We start from the raw sequence: 15336 nt of genomic DNA, 5'->3' as shown, positions 1-15336 counted from the left end.
AATATCAATATTCACACAAGGAGAAGAAATTATTCTCTCCTGTGTGGATTCTCACGTGACGCTAAAGTGACTGTGATGAGTAATATGTCTACCCACAGTCTGAGCATTTGTAAGACTTCTCTCCTGTGTGCAGTCTCATGTGTTCTTTCAGGTTCCATAACCGGTTAAAACACTTGCCACACTGGGAGCAGTGGAAAGGCTTCTCCCCTGTGTACTCGCTCATGTCGCTTTTTCAAGTCCCCTAACTGGTTAAAACACCTTCCACACTGGGAGCAGTGGTAAGGCTTCTCCCCTATGTGTATCATTTCATGTTGTTTCATGTTCCCTAAACGGGTAAAACTCTTTCCACAATGGGAGCAATTGTAAAGCTTCTCCCATGTGTTTTCAAGTAGATTTTCCATTGAAAACCTTTTTCAGACTGGGAGCAATGAAAAGGCTTCTCCCCTGTGTGTATTCGCTCATGTATTTTCAGGTTTCCTAACTTGGTAAAACTCTTTCCACATTGGGAGCAGAGGTGTCGACTTGCTGGTTTGGACATCTTTGGTTCGTCCATGTTTGGTTTTCCTCCTGCCAAAGACAATGTTTATTTTAAGACAGACCAGAATGAAATCTCCACATGATAAAACTGCCTTGCTATGAGGTTTAAACCAAATCAGATCCCTCAATAACCTGAGGCCAGCTTTCAAACATTTCATAATTTAAAACAATCTTTGTGTGATTTTATAACAAATGTTGTAGAGCATCCTGGTAATTATTGATATGTTTACATTACTTATTTTTATTTCTGTTTCATAAGTCAGAACACAAAACACTAGACAGTTCTATGGCACAAGACACAGACATCACTGGATTCCTATCAAGCAGGTGGCTGTAAATATATAACCTTCATAGCTGTATGATACAGAATGGGACCTACACACTTCCTTAAAACCTAAAATAAGGTTTTAAGAAGACCAACATTTTTTTTTACATTGGAGACAGACACAAAGCACATCAGTAACACCTCCCCATTGTCGATGGGGTCGACACAATGGCATTTCTTTATTTAGACGTTCACACATTTGAACTATCGTTAATGTCATGATATTTTGGGTAATGTAAAAAAGAAAGTGAAATATTTTGGGTAGATGTTATTAAAAATATAAATGTGTAAAGTGTTGGTCCCATGTTTCATGAGCTGAAATATCCCAGATTTTTTCAATACGCACGAAAGCTTATTTCTCTCAAATTTGGTGCACAGATTTGTTTATATCCCTGTTAGTTAAAATTTCTACTTTGCCAAGGCAATCCATTTACCTGACAGGTGTGGCATATTGTTTAACACTTTTTTGGTTACCCTATGATTCCATAAGTGTTATTTAGTAGTTTTGATGTCTTCACCATTATTCTACAATGTAGAAAATAGTAAAAATAAAGAAAAACCCTTGAATGAGTAGTTGTGTCCTAACTTTTGACTGGTACTGTATATGGTTGATTCTGTGGGAAAGTCAACCTGAACATGTGTAACGGAGGTAAGAACGTGCCGTAAGATCACTCCACAGCTAGCTTGAAACGTCACAGATGGAGCTATCCAACTGGTACCTTTTGTATAGCTCAATAGGTTTATTGTCAAGGAGAGAGGTCACGCATGTTGAGAAGCAGAGGATCACTAGTTTGAGCCAAGTATGGGGACAGTGGAGGAAGCTAAACTGTAAGCAGCACACTAATGTCAGTTACATGAATAAAAAAAAGTTAATCAACAATGTTCTTTAAAGTCTATATGTTGGAGTTTATTTGACCTGGTAAAGTAGATTTCACAGCTTAAAGAAAAGGCTTACACAGCTTGTTTAAAAATATATACATACAGTTGAAGTCGGAAGATCACATACACTTATGTTGGAGTCATTAAAACTCGTTTTTCAACCACTCCACACATTTCTTATTTCACTTATAATTCACTGTATGACAATTCCAGTGGGTCAGGAGTTTACATACACTAAGTTGACTGTGCCTTTAAACAGCTTGGAAAATTCCAGAAAATTATGTTATGGCTTTATAAGCTTCTGATAGGCTAATTGACATCATTTGAGTCAATTGGAGGTGTACATGTGGATGTATTTCAAAGGTCTACCTTCAAACTCAGTGCCTCTTTGCTTGACATCATGGAAAAATAAAAATAAAAATCAGCCAAGACTCCTAGAGATGAACGTACTTTGGTACGAAAAGTGCAAATCAATCCCAGAACAACAGCAAACGACCTTGTGACGATGCTGGAGGAAACAGGTACAAAAGTATCTATATCCACAGTAAAAAAGTCATATATCGACATAACCTGAAAGGCCGCTCAGCAAGGAAGAAGCCACTGCTCCAAAACCGCCATAAAAAAGCCAGACTCCGGTTTGCAACTGCACATGGGGACAAAGATCGTACTTTTTGGAGAAATGTCCTCTGGTTTGATAAAACAAAAACAGAACTGTTTGGCCATAATGACCATCGTTATGTTTGGAGGAAAAAGGGGATGCCTGCAAGCCGAAGAACACCATCCCAACCCTGAAGCACGGGGGTGGCAGCATCATGTTGTGGGGGTGTTTTGCTGCAGGAGGGACTGGTGCACTTCACAAAATAAATGGCATCATTAGGGAGGAAAATTATGTGGATATATTGAAGCAACATCTCAAGACATCAGTCAGGAAGTTAAAGCTTGGTCGCAAATGGGTCTTCCAAATGGACAATGACCACAAGCATACTTCCACAGTTGTGGAAAAATGGCTTAAGAACAACAAAGTCAAGGTATTGGAGTGGCCAAAACAAAGCCCTGTCCTCAATCCTTTCGAAAATTTGTGGGCAGAACTGAAAAAGCATGTGCGAGCAAGGAGACCTAGAAACCTGACTCAGTAACACCAGCTCTGTCAGGAGGAATGGGCCAAAATCCACCCAACTTATTGTGGGAAGCTTGTGGAAGGCTACCCGAAACATTTGACGCAAGTTAAACAATTTAAAGGCAATTCTACCAAATACGAATTGAGTGTATGTAAACTTCTGATCCACTGGGAATGTGATGAAATAAAAGCTGAAATAAATCTCTCTCTACTACTACTATTCTGACATTTCACATTCTTAGAATAAAGTGGTGATCCTAACTAACCTAAAACAGGGAATATTTACTAGGATTAAATTAAATTAATTAATTAAAATTCAATACTTGCACTGCTATTCTTTCATTATGTTTTTTCTTCCAGAGTTTTTTTTCCATCATTCTTTATATCATTGATCTTGGCTTCATAATAAAGTGATTTTTTTGTTGTTGAGTTTGGTCACATCATTTCTCAATTTGCAGTACGTAAGCCAGCCAGATGTGCAGCCAGACTTATTAGCCACTCCTTTTGCCCCATCTCCTTCAACTATACAGTTTTTCAATTCCTCATCAATCTATGGAGCCTTAACAGTTCTAACAGTCAGTTTCTTAACAGGTACATGTTTATCAATAATTGGAAGAAGCAATTTCATATGGTAAAAACAGGTAAAAACATTATCAGTCAACAATATAAGACAACAGGAGCACTGTGTACGTTCTCTGATGAGTTTTGAGTCAATGAGATGTGAAATATCAACATACACGCTAAGAGAAGTAATTTCTCTCTCCTGTGTGGATTGTCTAATGACGTTTAAGTGACTGTTATGAGTAATATGTTTTCCCACAGTCTGAGCTTTTGTAAGCCTTCTCCTCTGTGTGCAGTCTCATGTGTTCTTTCAGGCATCCTAAATGGGCTTTGCACCCTGGGATTAGTGGTATGGCTTCTCCCCTCTGTGTATTTTATCGAGTTCTGGTAAAAACTCCTTCCACACTGGGAGCAGTGTTAAGGCTTCTCCCCTGTGTGTATTCTCTCATGTTTTCTCAGCTCCCCTGACCGGTGGAAACACTTTCCACACTGGGAGCAATGGTAATGCTTCTCCCCTGTGTGTATTCTCTCATGTTTTTTCAGATCCCCTGACCCGTTGAAACACTTTCCACACTGGGAGCAGTGGTAAGGCTTCTCCCCTGTGTGTATTCTCTTGTGTTGTTTCAGGGCCCCTAACTGGTTAAAACACTTGCCACACTGGGAGCAGTGGTAAGGCTTCTCCCCTGTGTGAATTATCTCATGAGCTTTCAGGTTCCTTAAATGGCTAAAACTCTTTCCACAATGGGAGCAGTGGTAAGGCTTCTCCCCTGTGTGTATTATCTCATGAGCTTTCATGTGTCCTTTCTGGTTAAAACTCTTTCCACACTGCGAGCAATGGTAAGGTTTCTCCCCTGTGTGTATTCTCTCATGTTGTTTCAGGTGCCATACGAGGTTAAAACTCTTGCCGCACTGGGAGCAGTGATAAGGCTTCCCCCCTGTGTGTATTCTCTCATGTTGTTTCAGCTCCCATAAGAGGTTACAACCCTTTCCACACTGGGAACAGTGGTAAGGCTTCTCCCCTGTGTGTACTCGCTCATGTCGTTTCAGGTATCCTAACAGGTTAAAACTCCTTCCACACTGGGAGCAGTGGTAAGACTTCCCCCCTGTGTGTATTCTCTCATGTTGGTTCAGGTATCCTTTACTGCTAAAACTCTTTCCACATTGGGAGCAGTGGTAAGGCTTCTCCCCTGTGTGTATTCTCTCATGTCGTTTCAGCTCACATAAGTGGTTACAACCCTTTCCGCAGTGGGAACATTGGTGTCTTCTTGCTGGTTTGGACATCCCTGGCTCTGGTTCCTCCGAGTCTGGTCTTTCTCCTGCCAAAGACAGTGTGTTTTTTAAAATAGAGACCCGAATGAAACCTCCACATGATAAAACGGCCTTGCTACGAGGGTAAATCCTAATCAGATCCCTCAATAACCTAAGGCCAGTTTTAACAATCTTGGTGTGATTTTAAAACAAATGTTGTAGAGTTTCCTGGTAATTACTGATAATGTTTACATTACTTATTTATTCATTCTGTTTTACAAGTCAGAACACAAAAAACTAAACAGTTCTAGGACACTCAAGACACAGATGTCACTGGATTCCAATCGAGCAGGTGGTTCTAAATATATAACTTTCATAGCTGTACGATACAGAATGCAACCTACAGTCATGGCAAAAAAAATTGAGAATGACAAATATTAATTTCCACAAAGTTTTCTGCTTCAGTTGTCTTTAGATATTTTTGTCAGATGTTACTATGAAATGCTGAAGTATAATTACAAGCATTTCATAACTGTCAAAGGCTTTTATTGACAATGACATTAAGTTCATGCAAACAGTCAATATTTGCAGTGTTGACCCTTCTTTTTCAAGACCTCTGCAATCCGCCCTGGCATGCTGTCAATTAACTTCTGGGCCACATCCTGACTGATGGCAGCCCATTCTTGCATAATCAATGCTTGTAGTTTGTCAGAATTTGTGGGTTTTTGTTTGTCCACCCGCCTCTTGAGGATTGACTACAAGTTCTCAATGGGATTAAGGTCTGGGGAGATTCCTGGCCATGGACCCAAAATATTGTTGTTTTGTTCCCCGAGCCACTTAGTTATCACTTTTTCCTTATGGCAAGGTGCTCCATCATGCTGGAAAAGGCATTGTTCGTCACCAAACTGTTCCTGGATGGTTGGGAGAAGTTGCTCTCGGAGGATGTGTTGGTACCATTCTTTATTCATGGCTGTGTTCTTAGGCAACATTGTGAGTGAGCCCACTCCCTTGACTGAGAAGCAACCCCACACATGAATGGTCTCAGGATGCTTTACTGTTGGCATGACACAGGACTGATGGTAGCACTCACCTTGTCTTCTCCGGACAAGCTTTTTTTCCGGATGCCCCAAACAATCATAAAGGGGATTCATCAGAGGAAATGACTTTACCCCAGTCCTCAGCAGTCCAATCGCTGTACCTTTTGCAGAATATCAGTCTGTCCCTGATGTATTTGTCCTGGAGAGAAGTGGCTTCTTTGCTGCCCTTCTTGACACCAGGCCATCCTCCAAAAGTCTTCGCCTCACTGTGCGTGCAGATGCACTCACACCTGCCTGCTGCCATTCCTGAGCAAGCTCTGTACTGGTGGTGCCCCGATCCCGCAGCTGAATCAACTTTAGGAGACTGTCCTGGCACTTGCTGGACTTTCTTGGGTGGCCTGAAGCATTCTTCACAACAATTGAACCGCTCTCCTTGAAGTTCTTGATGATCCGATAAATGGTTGATTTAGGTGCAATCTTACTGGCAGCAATATCCTTGCCTGTGAAGCCCTTTTTGTGCAAAACAATGATGACGGCATGTGTTTCCTTGCAGGTAACCATGAGAGGAAGAACAATGATTCCAAGCACCCCCCTCCTTTTGAAGCTTCCAGTTTTGGGGGGGGATTCAGTTCATTTGCATGGCAAAGAGGGACTTTGCAATTAATTGCAATTCATTTGATCACTCTTCATAACATTCTGGAGTATATGCAAATTGCCATCATACAACCTGAGGAAGCAGACTTCGTGAAAATTAATATTTGGTTCATTCTCAAAACTTTTTTTAATCAAAAAACTGATTGAACAGCTTCATTATTACACAGGTGCACCTTGTGATGGGGATAATAAAAGGCCACAGATGTCTCAAGTTTTGAGGGAGAGTGCTATTGGCATGCTGACTGCAGGAATATCCACTAGAGCTGTTACCAGATAATTGAATGTTCAATGCTCTACCAGAAGCCGCCTCCAACGTCGTTTTAGAGAATTTGGCAGTACATCCAACTGGCCTCACAACCACAGACCACATATAACGACACCAGCCCAGGACCTCCACATCGTCTGAGACCAGCCACCCGAGTTGTATTTCTCTTTGTAATGAAGCCCTTTTGTGGGGAAAATCTCATTCTGATTGGCTGGGCCTGGCTCCGTAATGGGTGGGTGTATGCCCTCCAGGGCCCACCAATGGCTGCGCCCCTGCCCAGTCATGTGAAGTCCATAGATTAGGGCCTAATTTATTTATTTACAATGACTGACTTATATGAACTGTAAATTGTTGTTTATATTTTGGTTCAGTACACACACACACACACACACACGTTAAGCATTCAGACCCTTTCACCTTTTCCAAATTTTGTTACGTTTCAGCATTATTCTAAAATTTATGAAATTGTTTTTTCCCCCCTCGTCAATCTAAACTCAGCAAAAAAAAGAAACGTCCTCACTGTAAACTGTGTTTATTTTCAGCAAACTTAACGTGTAAATATTTGTATGAATATAAGATTCAACAACTGAGACATAAACTGAACAAGTTCCACAGACATGTGACTAACTGAAATGGAATAATGTGTCCCTGAACAAAGGGGGGGGGGATAATCAGTAACAGTCAGTATCTGGTGTGGCCACCAGCTGCATTAAGTACTGCAGTGCATCTCCTCCTCATGGACTGCACCAGATTTGCCAGTACTTGAGATGTTACCCCACTCTTCCACCAAGGCACCCGACATTTCTGGGGGGAATGGCCCTAGCCCTCACCCTCCGATCCAACAGGTCTCAGACGTGCTCAATGGGATTGAGATCCGGGCTCTTCGCTGGCCATGGCAGAACACTGACATTCCGGTCTTGCAGGAAATCACGCACAGAACGAGCAGTATGGCTGGTGGCATTGTCATGCTGGAGGGTCATGTCAGGATGACCCTGCAGGAAGGGTACCACATGAGGGAGGAGGATGTCTTCCCTGTAACGCACAGTGTTGAGATTGCCTGCAATGACAACAAGCCCAGTCTGATGACGCTGTGACACACCGCCCCAGACTATGACGGCCCTTCCACCTCCAAATCGATCCCGCTCCAGAGTACAGGCCTCGGTGTAACACTCATTCCTTCGATGATAAATGCGAATCCGACCATCACCCCTGGAGACAAAACCGCGACTTGTCAGTGAAGAGCACTTTTTGCCAGTCTTGTCTGGTCAAGTGACGGTGGGTTTGTGCCCAGAGGCGCGTTGTTGCCGGTGATGTCTGGTGAGGACCTGCCTTTCAACAGGCCTACAAGCCCTCAGTCCAGCCTCTCTCAGCCTACTGTGGACAGTCTGAGCACTGATTGAGGTATTGTGCGTTCCTGGTGCAACTTGGGCAGTTGTTGTTGCCATCCTGTACCTGTCCCGCAGGTGTGATGTTCAGATGTACCGATCCTGTGAAGGTGTTGTTACATGTGGTCTGCCACCGCGAGGACGATAAGCTGTCCGTCCTCTCTCCCTGTAGCGCTGTCTTAGGCGTCTCACGGTACGGACATTGCAATTTATTGCCCTGCCACATCTGCAGTCCTCATGCCTCCTTGCAGCATGCCTAAGGCATCTTCACGCAGATGAGCAGGGACCCTGGGCATCTTTCTTTTGGTGTTTTTCCAGAGTCAGTAGAAAGGCTTCTTTAGAGTCCTAGGTTTTCATAACTGTAACCTTAATTGCCTACCGTCTGTAAGCTGTTTGTGTCTTAACGACCGTTCCACAGGTGCATGTTCATTAATTGTTTATGGTTCATTGAACAAGCATGGGAAACAGTGTTTAAACCCTTTACAATGAAGATCTGTGACAAACCAACTGTACATTTCGGTGTTCCTCAAGGTTCCGTTTTAGGACCACTATTGTTTTCACTATATATTTTACCTCTTTGGGATGTCATTCGAAAACATGTTAAATTTCACTGCTATGCGGATGACACACAGCTGTACATTTCAATGAAACATGGTGAAGCCCCAAAATTGCCCTCGCTACAAGCCTGTGTTTCAGACATAAGGAAGTGCTGCAAACTTTCTACTTTTAAACTCGGACAAAACAGAGATGCTTGTTCTAGGTCCCAAGAAACAAAGAGATCTTCTGTTGAATCTGACAATTAATCTTGATGGTTGTACAGTCGTCTCAAATAAAACTGTGAAGGACCTCGGCATTACTCTGGACCCTGATCTCTCTTTTGAAGAGCATATCAAGACTGTTTCAAGGACAGCTTTTTTTCCATCTGCGTAACATTGCAAAAATCAGAAACTTTCTGTCCAAAAATGATGCAGAAAAATTAAACCATGCTTTTGTTACTTCTAGGTTGGACTACTGCAATGCTCTACTTTCCGGCTACCCGGATAAAGCACAAAATAAACTTCTGTTAGTGTTAAATACGGCTGCTAGAATCCTGACTAGAACCAACAAATGTGATCATATTATTCCAGTGCTAGCCTCCCTACACTGGCTTCCTGTTAAGGCAAGGGCTGATTTCAAGGTTTTACTGCTAACCTACAAAGCATTACATGGGCTTGCTCCTACCTATCTTTCCGATTTGGTCCTGCCGTACATACCTACACGTACGCTACGGTCACAAGACGCAGGCCTCCTAATTGTCCCTAGAATTTCTAAGCAAACAGCTGGAGGCAGGGCTTTCTCCTATAGAGCTCCATTTTTATGGAATGGTCTGCCTACCCATGTGATAGACGCAGACTCGGTCTCAACCTTTAAGTCTTTACTGAAGACTCATCTCTTCAGTAGGTCCTATGATTGAGTGTAGTTTGGCCCAGGAGTGTGAAGGTGAACGGAAAGGCTCTGAAGCAACGAACCGCCCTTGCTGTCTCTGCCTGGCCTGTTCCCCTCTCTCCACTGGGATTCTCTGCCTCTAACCCTATTACAGGGGCTGAGTCACTGGCTTACTTTGTGTTCTTCCATGCCGTCCCTAGGAGGGATGCGTCACTTGAGTGAGTTGAGTCACTGACGTGGTCTTCCTGTCTGGGTTGGCGCCTCCCCTTGGGTTGTGCCGTGGCGGAGATCTTTGTGGGCTATACTCGGCCTTGTCTCAGGATGGTAAGTTGGTGGTTGAAGATATCCCTCTAGTGGTGTGGGGGCTGTGCTTTGGCAAAGTGGGTGGGGTTATATCCTGCCTGTTTGGCCCTGTCCGGGGGTATCATCGGAAGGGGCCACAGTGTCTCCTGACCCCTCCTGTCTCAGCCTCCAGTATTTATGCTGCAGTAGTTTATGTGTCGGGGGGCTAGGGTCAGTCTTATATCTGGAGTATTTCTCCTGTCTTATCCGGTGCCCTGTGTGAATTTAAGTATGCTCTCTCTAATTCTCTCTTTCTCTCTCTCGGAGGACCTGAGCCCTAGAACCATGCCTCAGGACTACCTGGCATGATGACTCCTTGCTGTCCCCAGTCCACCTGGCCTGCGGCTATGGAACCCTGACCTGTTCACTGGACGTGCTACCTGTCCCAGACCTGCTGTTTTCAACTTTCTAGAGACAGTAGGAGCGGTAGAGATACTCTCAATGATCGGCTATGAAAAGCCAACTGACATTTTACTCGAGGTGCTGACCTGTTGCACCCCCGACAACTACTGTGATCATTATTATTTGACCATGCTGGTCATTTATGAACATTTGAACATCTTGGCCATGTTCTGTTATAATCTCCACCCGGCACAGCCAGAAGAGGACTGGCCACCCCTCATAGCCTGGTTCCTCTCTAGGTTTCTTCCTAGGTTTTGGCCTTTCTAGTTTTTCCTAGCCACCGTGCTTCTACACCTGCCTTACTTGCTGTTTGGGGTTTTAGGCTGGGTTTCTGTACAGCACTTTGAGATATCAGCTGATGTAAGAAGGGCTTTATAAATAAATTTGGTTTGATTTGTGACGTTATTTGGATTTTTACGAATAATCTTTGAATGACAGGGTCCTGAAAAAGATACGTTCATTTTTTTGCTGAGTTTATTTGTATATGTTTTATGGGTAAAAAAGTTTTTTTTTTCTCAGACATAAATAAACAACTCCAGGTGAAAGGGCCATAGCTTTAATAAAATAACAAATTAACTGGCAAAGCAGCAGAGTGAGGCCCGCATGCAGCAACATCACAAGTCACGTTTCTGCAGCTGTTTCAGTACAGCACTACAGGGAGAGAGAGGGGGAGAGGGCAAACTCCACGGGACTAGTTTCAATCTGTGGAATCACTTAGGAGTTTCTGGATTCTGGGTAAACTTCTCCTTTAACTTCTTTGGGAACGGGGGCAGTATTGAGTAGCTTGGATGAATAAGGTGCCCAATGTAAACTGCCTGTTACTCAGGCCCAGAAGCTAGGATATGCATATAATGTGTAGATTTGGATAGAAAACACTCTAAAGTTTCCAAAACTGTTAAAATAATGTCTATGAGTATAACAGAACTCATATGGCAGGCGAAAACATGAGAAAAATCCAACCAGGAAGTGGGAAATTTGAGTTTTGTAGTTTTCAAGTGATTCTCTATCCAATATCCTGTGTCTGTGGCGTCACTGGACTAGTTTCAATGTATGAAATCACTTAGGAGTTTCTGGATTCTGGGTAAACTTCTCCTTTAAAGCATCATTGAGCAATAATGAATTGAAGTTGAAACATTTGTAACATTTGTAGACTAGCAGTTAAGAATGTTGGGCCAGTAACCAAAAGGTCTCTGGTTCGAATCCCCACGTCAGCAAGTTGGAAAAATCTGCCGTCCTGAACTTGAGCAAGGCAGTTAACCCCCAGCAACAACTAATCCCCGGGCACCAATGACGTGGACGTCGATTAAGGCTCTGAATCAGAGGGGTTGGGTTCAATGCGGAAGACACATTTAGTTATACAACTGACTAGGTATCCCCTTTCCATCATTAGACTCCTTAATGTTTCATCATTAGATGCTACAGTCCTCTTTTAAGACTCCATAATGTTTCATCTGTAGGTGCTACAATCCTCCTTTAAGACAATCATATTTGAATATTTGAAGAATTTAAGATGTGTAGATCAAATGTTAACCTCTCTTGGTTAGGGGCAGTATTTTCACGGCCGGATGAAAAACGTAAACGGCCTACTACTCGAGCCCAGAAACTAGAATATGCATATTATTAGTAGATTTGGATAGAACACACTCTGAAGTTTCTAAAACTGTTTGAAAGATGTCTGTGGGTATAACAGGTATAACAGAACTCATATGGCAGGCAAAAACCTGAGAAAAATCCAACCAGGAAGTGGGAAATCTGATGCTTGTAGTCTTTTCAAGTCATTGCCTATCTAACACACAGTGATTTTGGGTTCATTTTGGGTTCATAAGGCTTCCACTAGATGGCAACAGTCTTTAGAACAGGCTTTTGCAGTGAACAGAGAGCGAACAAGAAGGCCGGGAAGTTGGTGACTCAGAAAATGACATGAGTTTTGTGGCGCACATTCACGTGATGAGGTAGTTGTGTTCCATAACGTTTTTCAAGACATTGGAATCGTCCGGTTGGAATATTATTGAGTTTTATGTTAAAAAGGCCCTAAAGATTGATGCTATACAACGTTTGACATGTTTCAACGAACGTAAATATAAATTTTTTTAGACTTTTCGTCGCAAAATTTTGGGCGTGCTTCCTACATTTGGAGTAGCTTACTGAAGGCGCAAACAACAAGGAGGTATTTGGACATAAATTATGGACTTTATCGAACAAAACAACATTTATTGTGGACCTGGGATTCCTGGAAGTGCCTTCTGATGAAGATCATCAAAGGTAAGTGAATATTTATAATGCTATTTATGATTTTAGATGACTCCAAAATGGCGGGTATCTGTATTGCCTGGTGTATGTTTCTGAGTGCCGGACTCAGATTATTGCAAAGTGTGCTTTCCTCGTGAAGCTTTTTTGAAATCTGTCACAGCGGTTGTATAAAGGAGATGGTTATCTATAATTCTTTGAATAACAGTTGAATATTTTATCAAAGTTTATGATGAGTATTTTTGTAAATTGTTGTGCTCATTCACCGGCTGTATTGGAGGCAAAATATTTTCTGAACATCACGCGCCAATGTAAAATGCTGTTTTTCGATAGAAATATGAACTTTATCGAACAAAACATACATGTATTGTCTAACATTGAGTCCTAGGAGTGTCATCTGATGAAGATCGTCAAAGGTTAGTGCTTAATTAATTTTAGCTGAATTTCTGTTTTTTGTGACCCCTCTCCTGCTTGGAAAATGGCTGTGTGGTTTTTCTTGTGTTGTCCCTGTCCTAACATAATCTAACTTTATGCTTTCGCCGTAAAGCCTTCTTGAAATCGGACAATGTGGTTACATTAAGGAGAAGTGTATCTTTAAAATGGTGTAAAATAGTCGTATGTTTGAGAACTTTGAATTATGACATTTTCTTGTTTTGAATTTGGCGCTCTGATTTTTCACTGGCTGTTGAATAGTGTGAACCGTGGGTGGGATGGTAGCGTCCCACCTGCCCGAGAGAAGTTAATGAAGCAATACAGACCACATTGAAGTGTCTGGAGTTTTGTTTGCCTGTTCTAGAGTCTTGTAAAGATAGGGGGGGTTGACTGGGACAGGCAATGTAACATCCATAATGTTTTTAGGAAAGTTTTTGTAAAACATGCACCTTACATCAGATCATCTTGAAACGTTCTAAATCTAACTTTCATCAAGGTTTTATATGGTTTATTGGTTTCTCTCTTTTCATTGGCAGAATCCTAGTTCAGTGTTATGATATTCATAACATCCATATCCACCAGTCTATCTTCATGTCAACTAACAGAACTCTGCTGGTTGTCCTGGTAACAGATACCAGTGGGCAGATCTATTGTATTTGTTCAAACTAAACTACAGCACTTACTTTGATGTGTCAAATCTGATCCTTTCTTCTCTTCTCCTCCTCTCACAGTTCCACTCAGCCCCGTTGTTTTCCTGCAGTCCACCAGCAGCACAGACAACCTCTTCATACCCAGCAGTAAGGCGCTACCAGGAGAGGCACGACACGGGGACTCCAGGAGAGAGGAAGGGCTAGCGTTGTCCTGGTAACCATAAAGAGGGGACACAGACACATATCATTATGGATGCTGATGTCACTGTTGTCATAAAGTGCTTTACAGAAACCCAGCCCAGACCCTGATAGAACAAGCTGTATGCTAGACCAGACCAAGCTGTACCATCTGGTGTTCTGATCTGGAAAGACTCTTCTCTGACTCGTCAGCATCAGGATGTTGTTGAGGCTCCCCAAAGGATCCACAATAGTCACGTCTCTGTCCTGTGTGAACGAGAACATCAAACCGATTGTAAACCCATGACCATCTATTGCAATCAAGAGGCATGAATACGTCTTAAATGGCCACTTTCATCATGATTTTGTAAAACATTGTTTATGTTGCAAATGTAGTCATTTCCATAAAATGGGTGCCTTTTACGTCCCTTTGATATTTTAAGTAGAAATAATGCACCTATTTTAAAAGCCTGTTATATTAGATGAGGTGAACTTTAATGTAGACCACATGAAGAATGAGAATTCAACATGTCGAAGTCCCAAAAATATATGTACCAATGGCAGATTGCCCCTTAAACAATTCCTACAGTACTGAACAACATATTCAAGTGTAGAACTTCAGTAGAATGCCCCTTTATAACAACATTTCAAGAACTGCATAGTTTGTGCCCCTGTTTTTAAGACAGTACTCACTGGTGGTAATCTGATCTTCAGCCTCCTCCTCCTCCTTTTTCACTTCCAAAACGTCTTCCTCCTCTTTTATTGAGATAGCCTCCTCTTCCTCTTTTATTCCAAAAGGTTCTTCCTCTTCTTTCAATATGGCATCTTCCTCCTTTTTGATTCTGAAAGATTCTGCCTCTTTTTCCACTTTGACAACCTCTTTCCCATATTCCTCTTTCACTGTAATATCATCCTCTTCTTCTTTCAATGTAATCGCCTCCTCTTCCTCCTTTTTCATCCTAAAAGCTTCTTCTTTCTCCGTCGAGCTTAGTGAGCTCATGCTCCGGTCGATTAGCCTAGTGCATTATCAATTTAACACATTTGCTAGTTTAACAAGCAAATTACGTTTAAATGAATTAGTAGTTAAGTAAACAAAATTATATTCAAAATACTAAGAGTGATATAGACAAGATTGGTCTAAAGAGCTTCAATGTTTCAGATTTATGTTCGCTAGCAAACCATGGCGTTGGTTGAATCAGAAGCCTTTTGTCGCTGTTGAAGAAGCCTCCAGTTCCGTCCACTAGATTATACGTCACTCAAGAAGCATCACCTGTAAGACTCATAACGCCATCTGCTGACTAGAGTGGGTATCGCAGATTGGAAAAATATTAATTACAATGTTTATTCTGGCAAGCAATGTCATAAGTAGTCATTTAAAAACAACCAGATGTTATGTTTTCTCTTACTTCTTACAGCCAATCATTTCCTCCAGGTCTGACCTGCCCATTAGGCAGGATTAGGTGACAGATTAAAGAGTATTCATTTTTTGGTAATAGTTATACTGAACCAACTGCCTGCAAGCCGTTGTTAAATTTGTCTAAGTGATTTGTATTTTCCTTAAACTTTCTGAAGAGGAAACAGCCCAGAAAAGTCCCTGTCTGAGTGCATTTGTCTACCACTATGTGTAGCTGTTAGCGATGATGCAAATGACAA

At 42.0% G+C, this 15336-nt stretch overlaps 1 protein-coding gene across 1 annotated transcript; it reads right to left on the bottom strand.

Annotated features, from left to right (window-relative positions):
• Positions 1-751: 751 nt before the first annotated feature.
• LOC145850183 (uncharacterized) lies at positions 752-14903 on the bottom strand. Its single transcript, XM_014130044.3, has 4 exons — positions 14377-14903; positions 13853-13950; positions 13540-13717; positions 752-4735 (listed from the first exon to the last, which is right to left on the bottom strand). The coding sequence occupies exons 1-4, from the start codon at positions 14681-14683 to the stop codon at positions 3837-3839; spliced, it is 1482 nt and encodes a 493-aa protein (XP_013985519.3). The 5' UTR covers positions 14684-14903; the 3' UTR covers positions 752-3836.
• Positions 14904-15336: the final 433 nt, after the last annotated feature.

The sequence above is a fragment of the Salmo salar genome, chromosome 12 (assembly GCF_965601325.2).
Source record: "Salmo salar chromosome 12, fSalSal1, whole genome shotgun sequence".
In the NCBI taxonomy this organism is placed as follows: Eukaryota; Metazoa; Chordata; class Actinopteri; order Salmoniformes; family Salmonidae; genus Salmo; species Salmo salar.
This window is presented reverse-complemented; position numbering and strand designations above follow the sequence as displayed.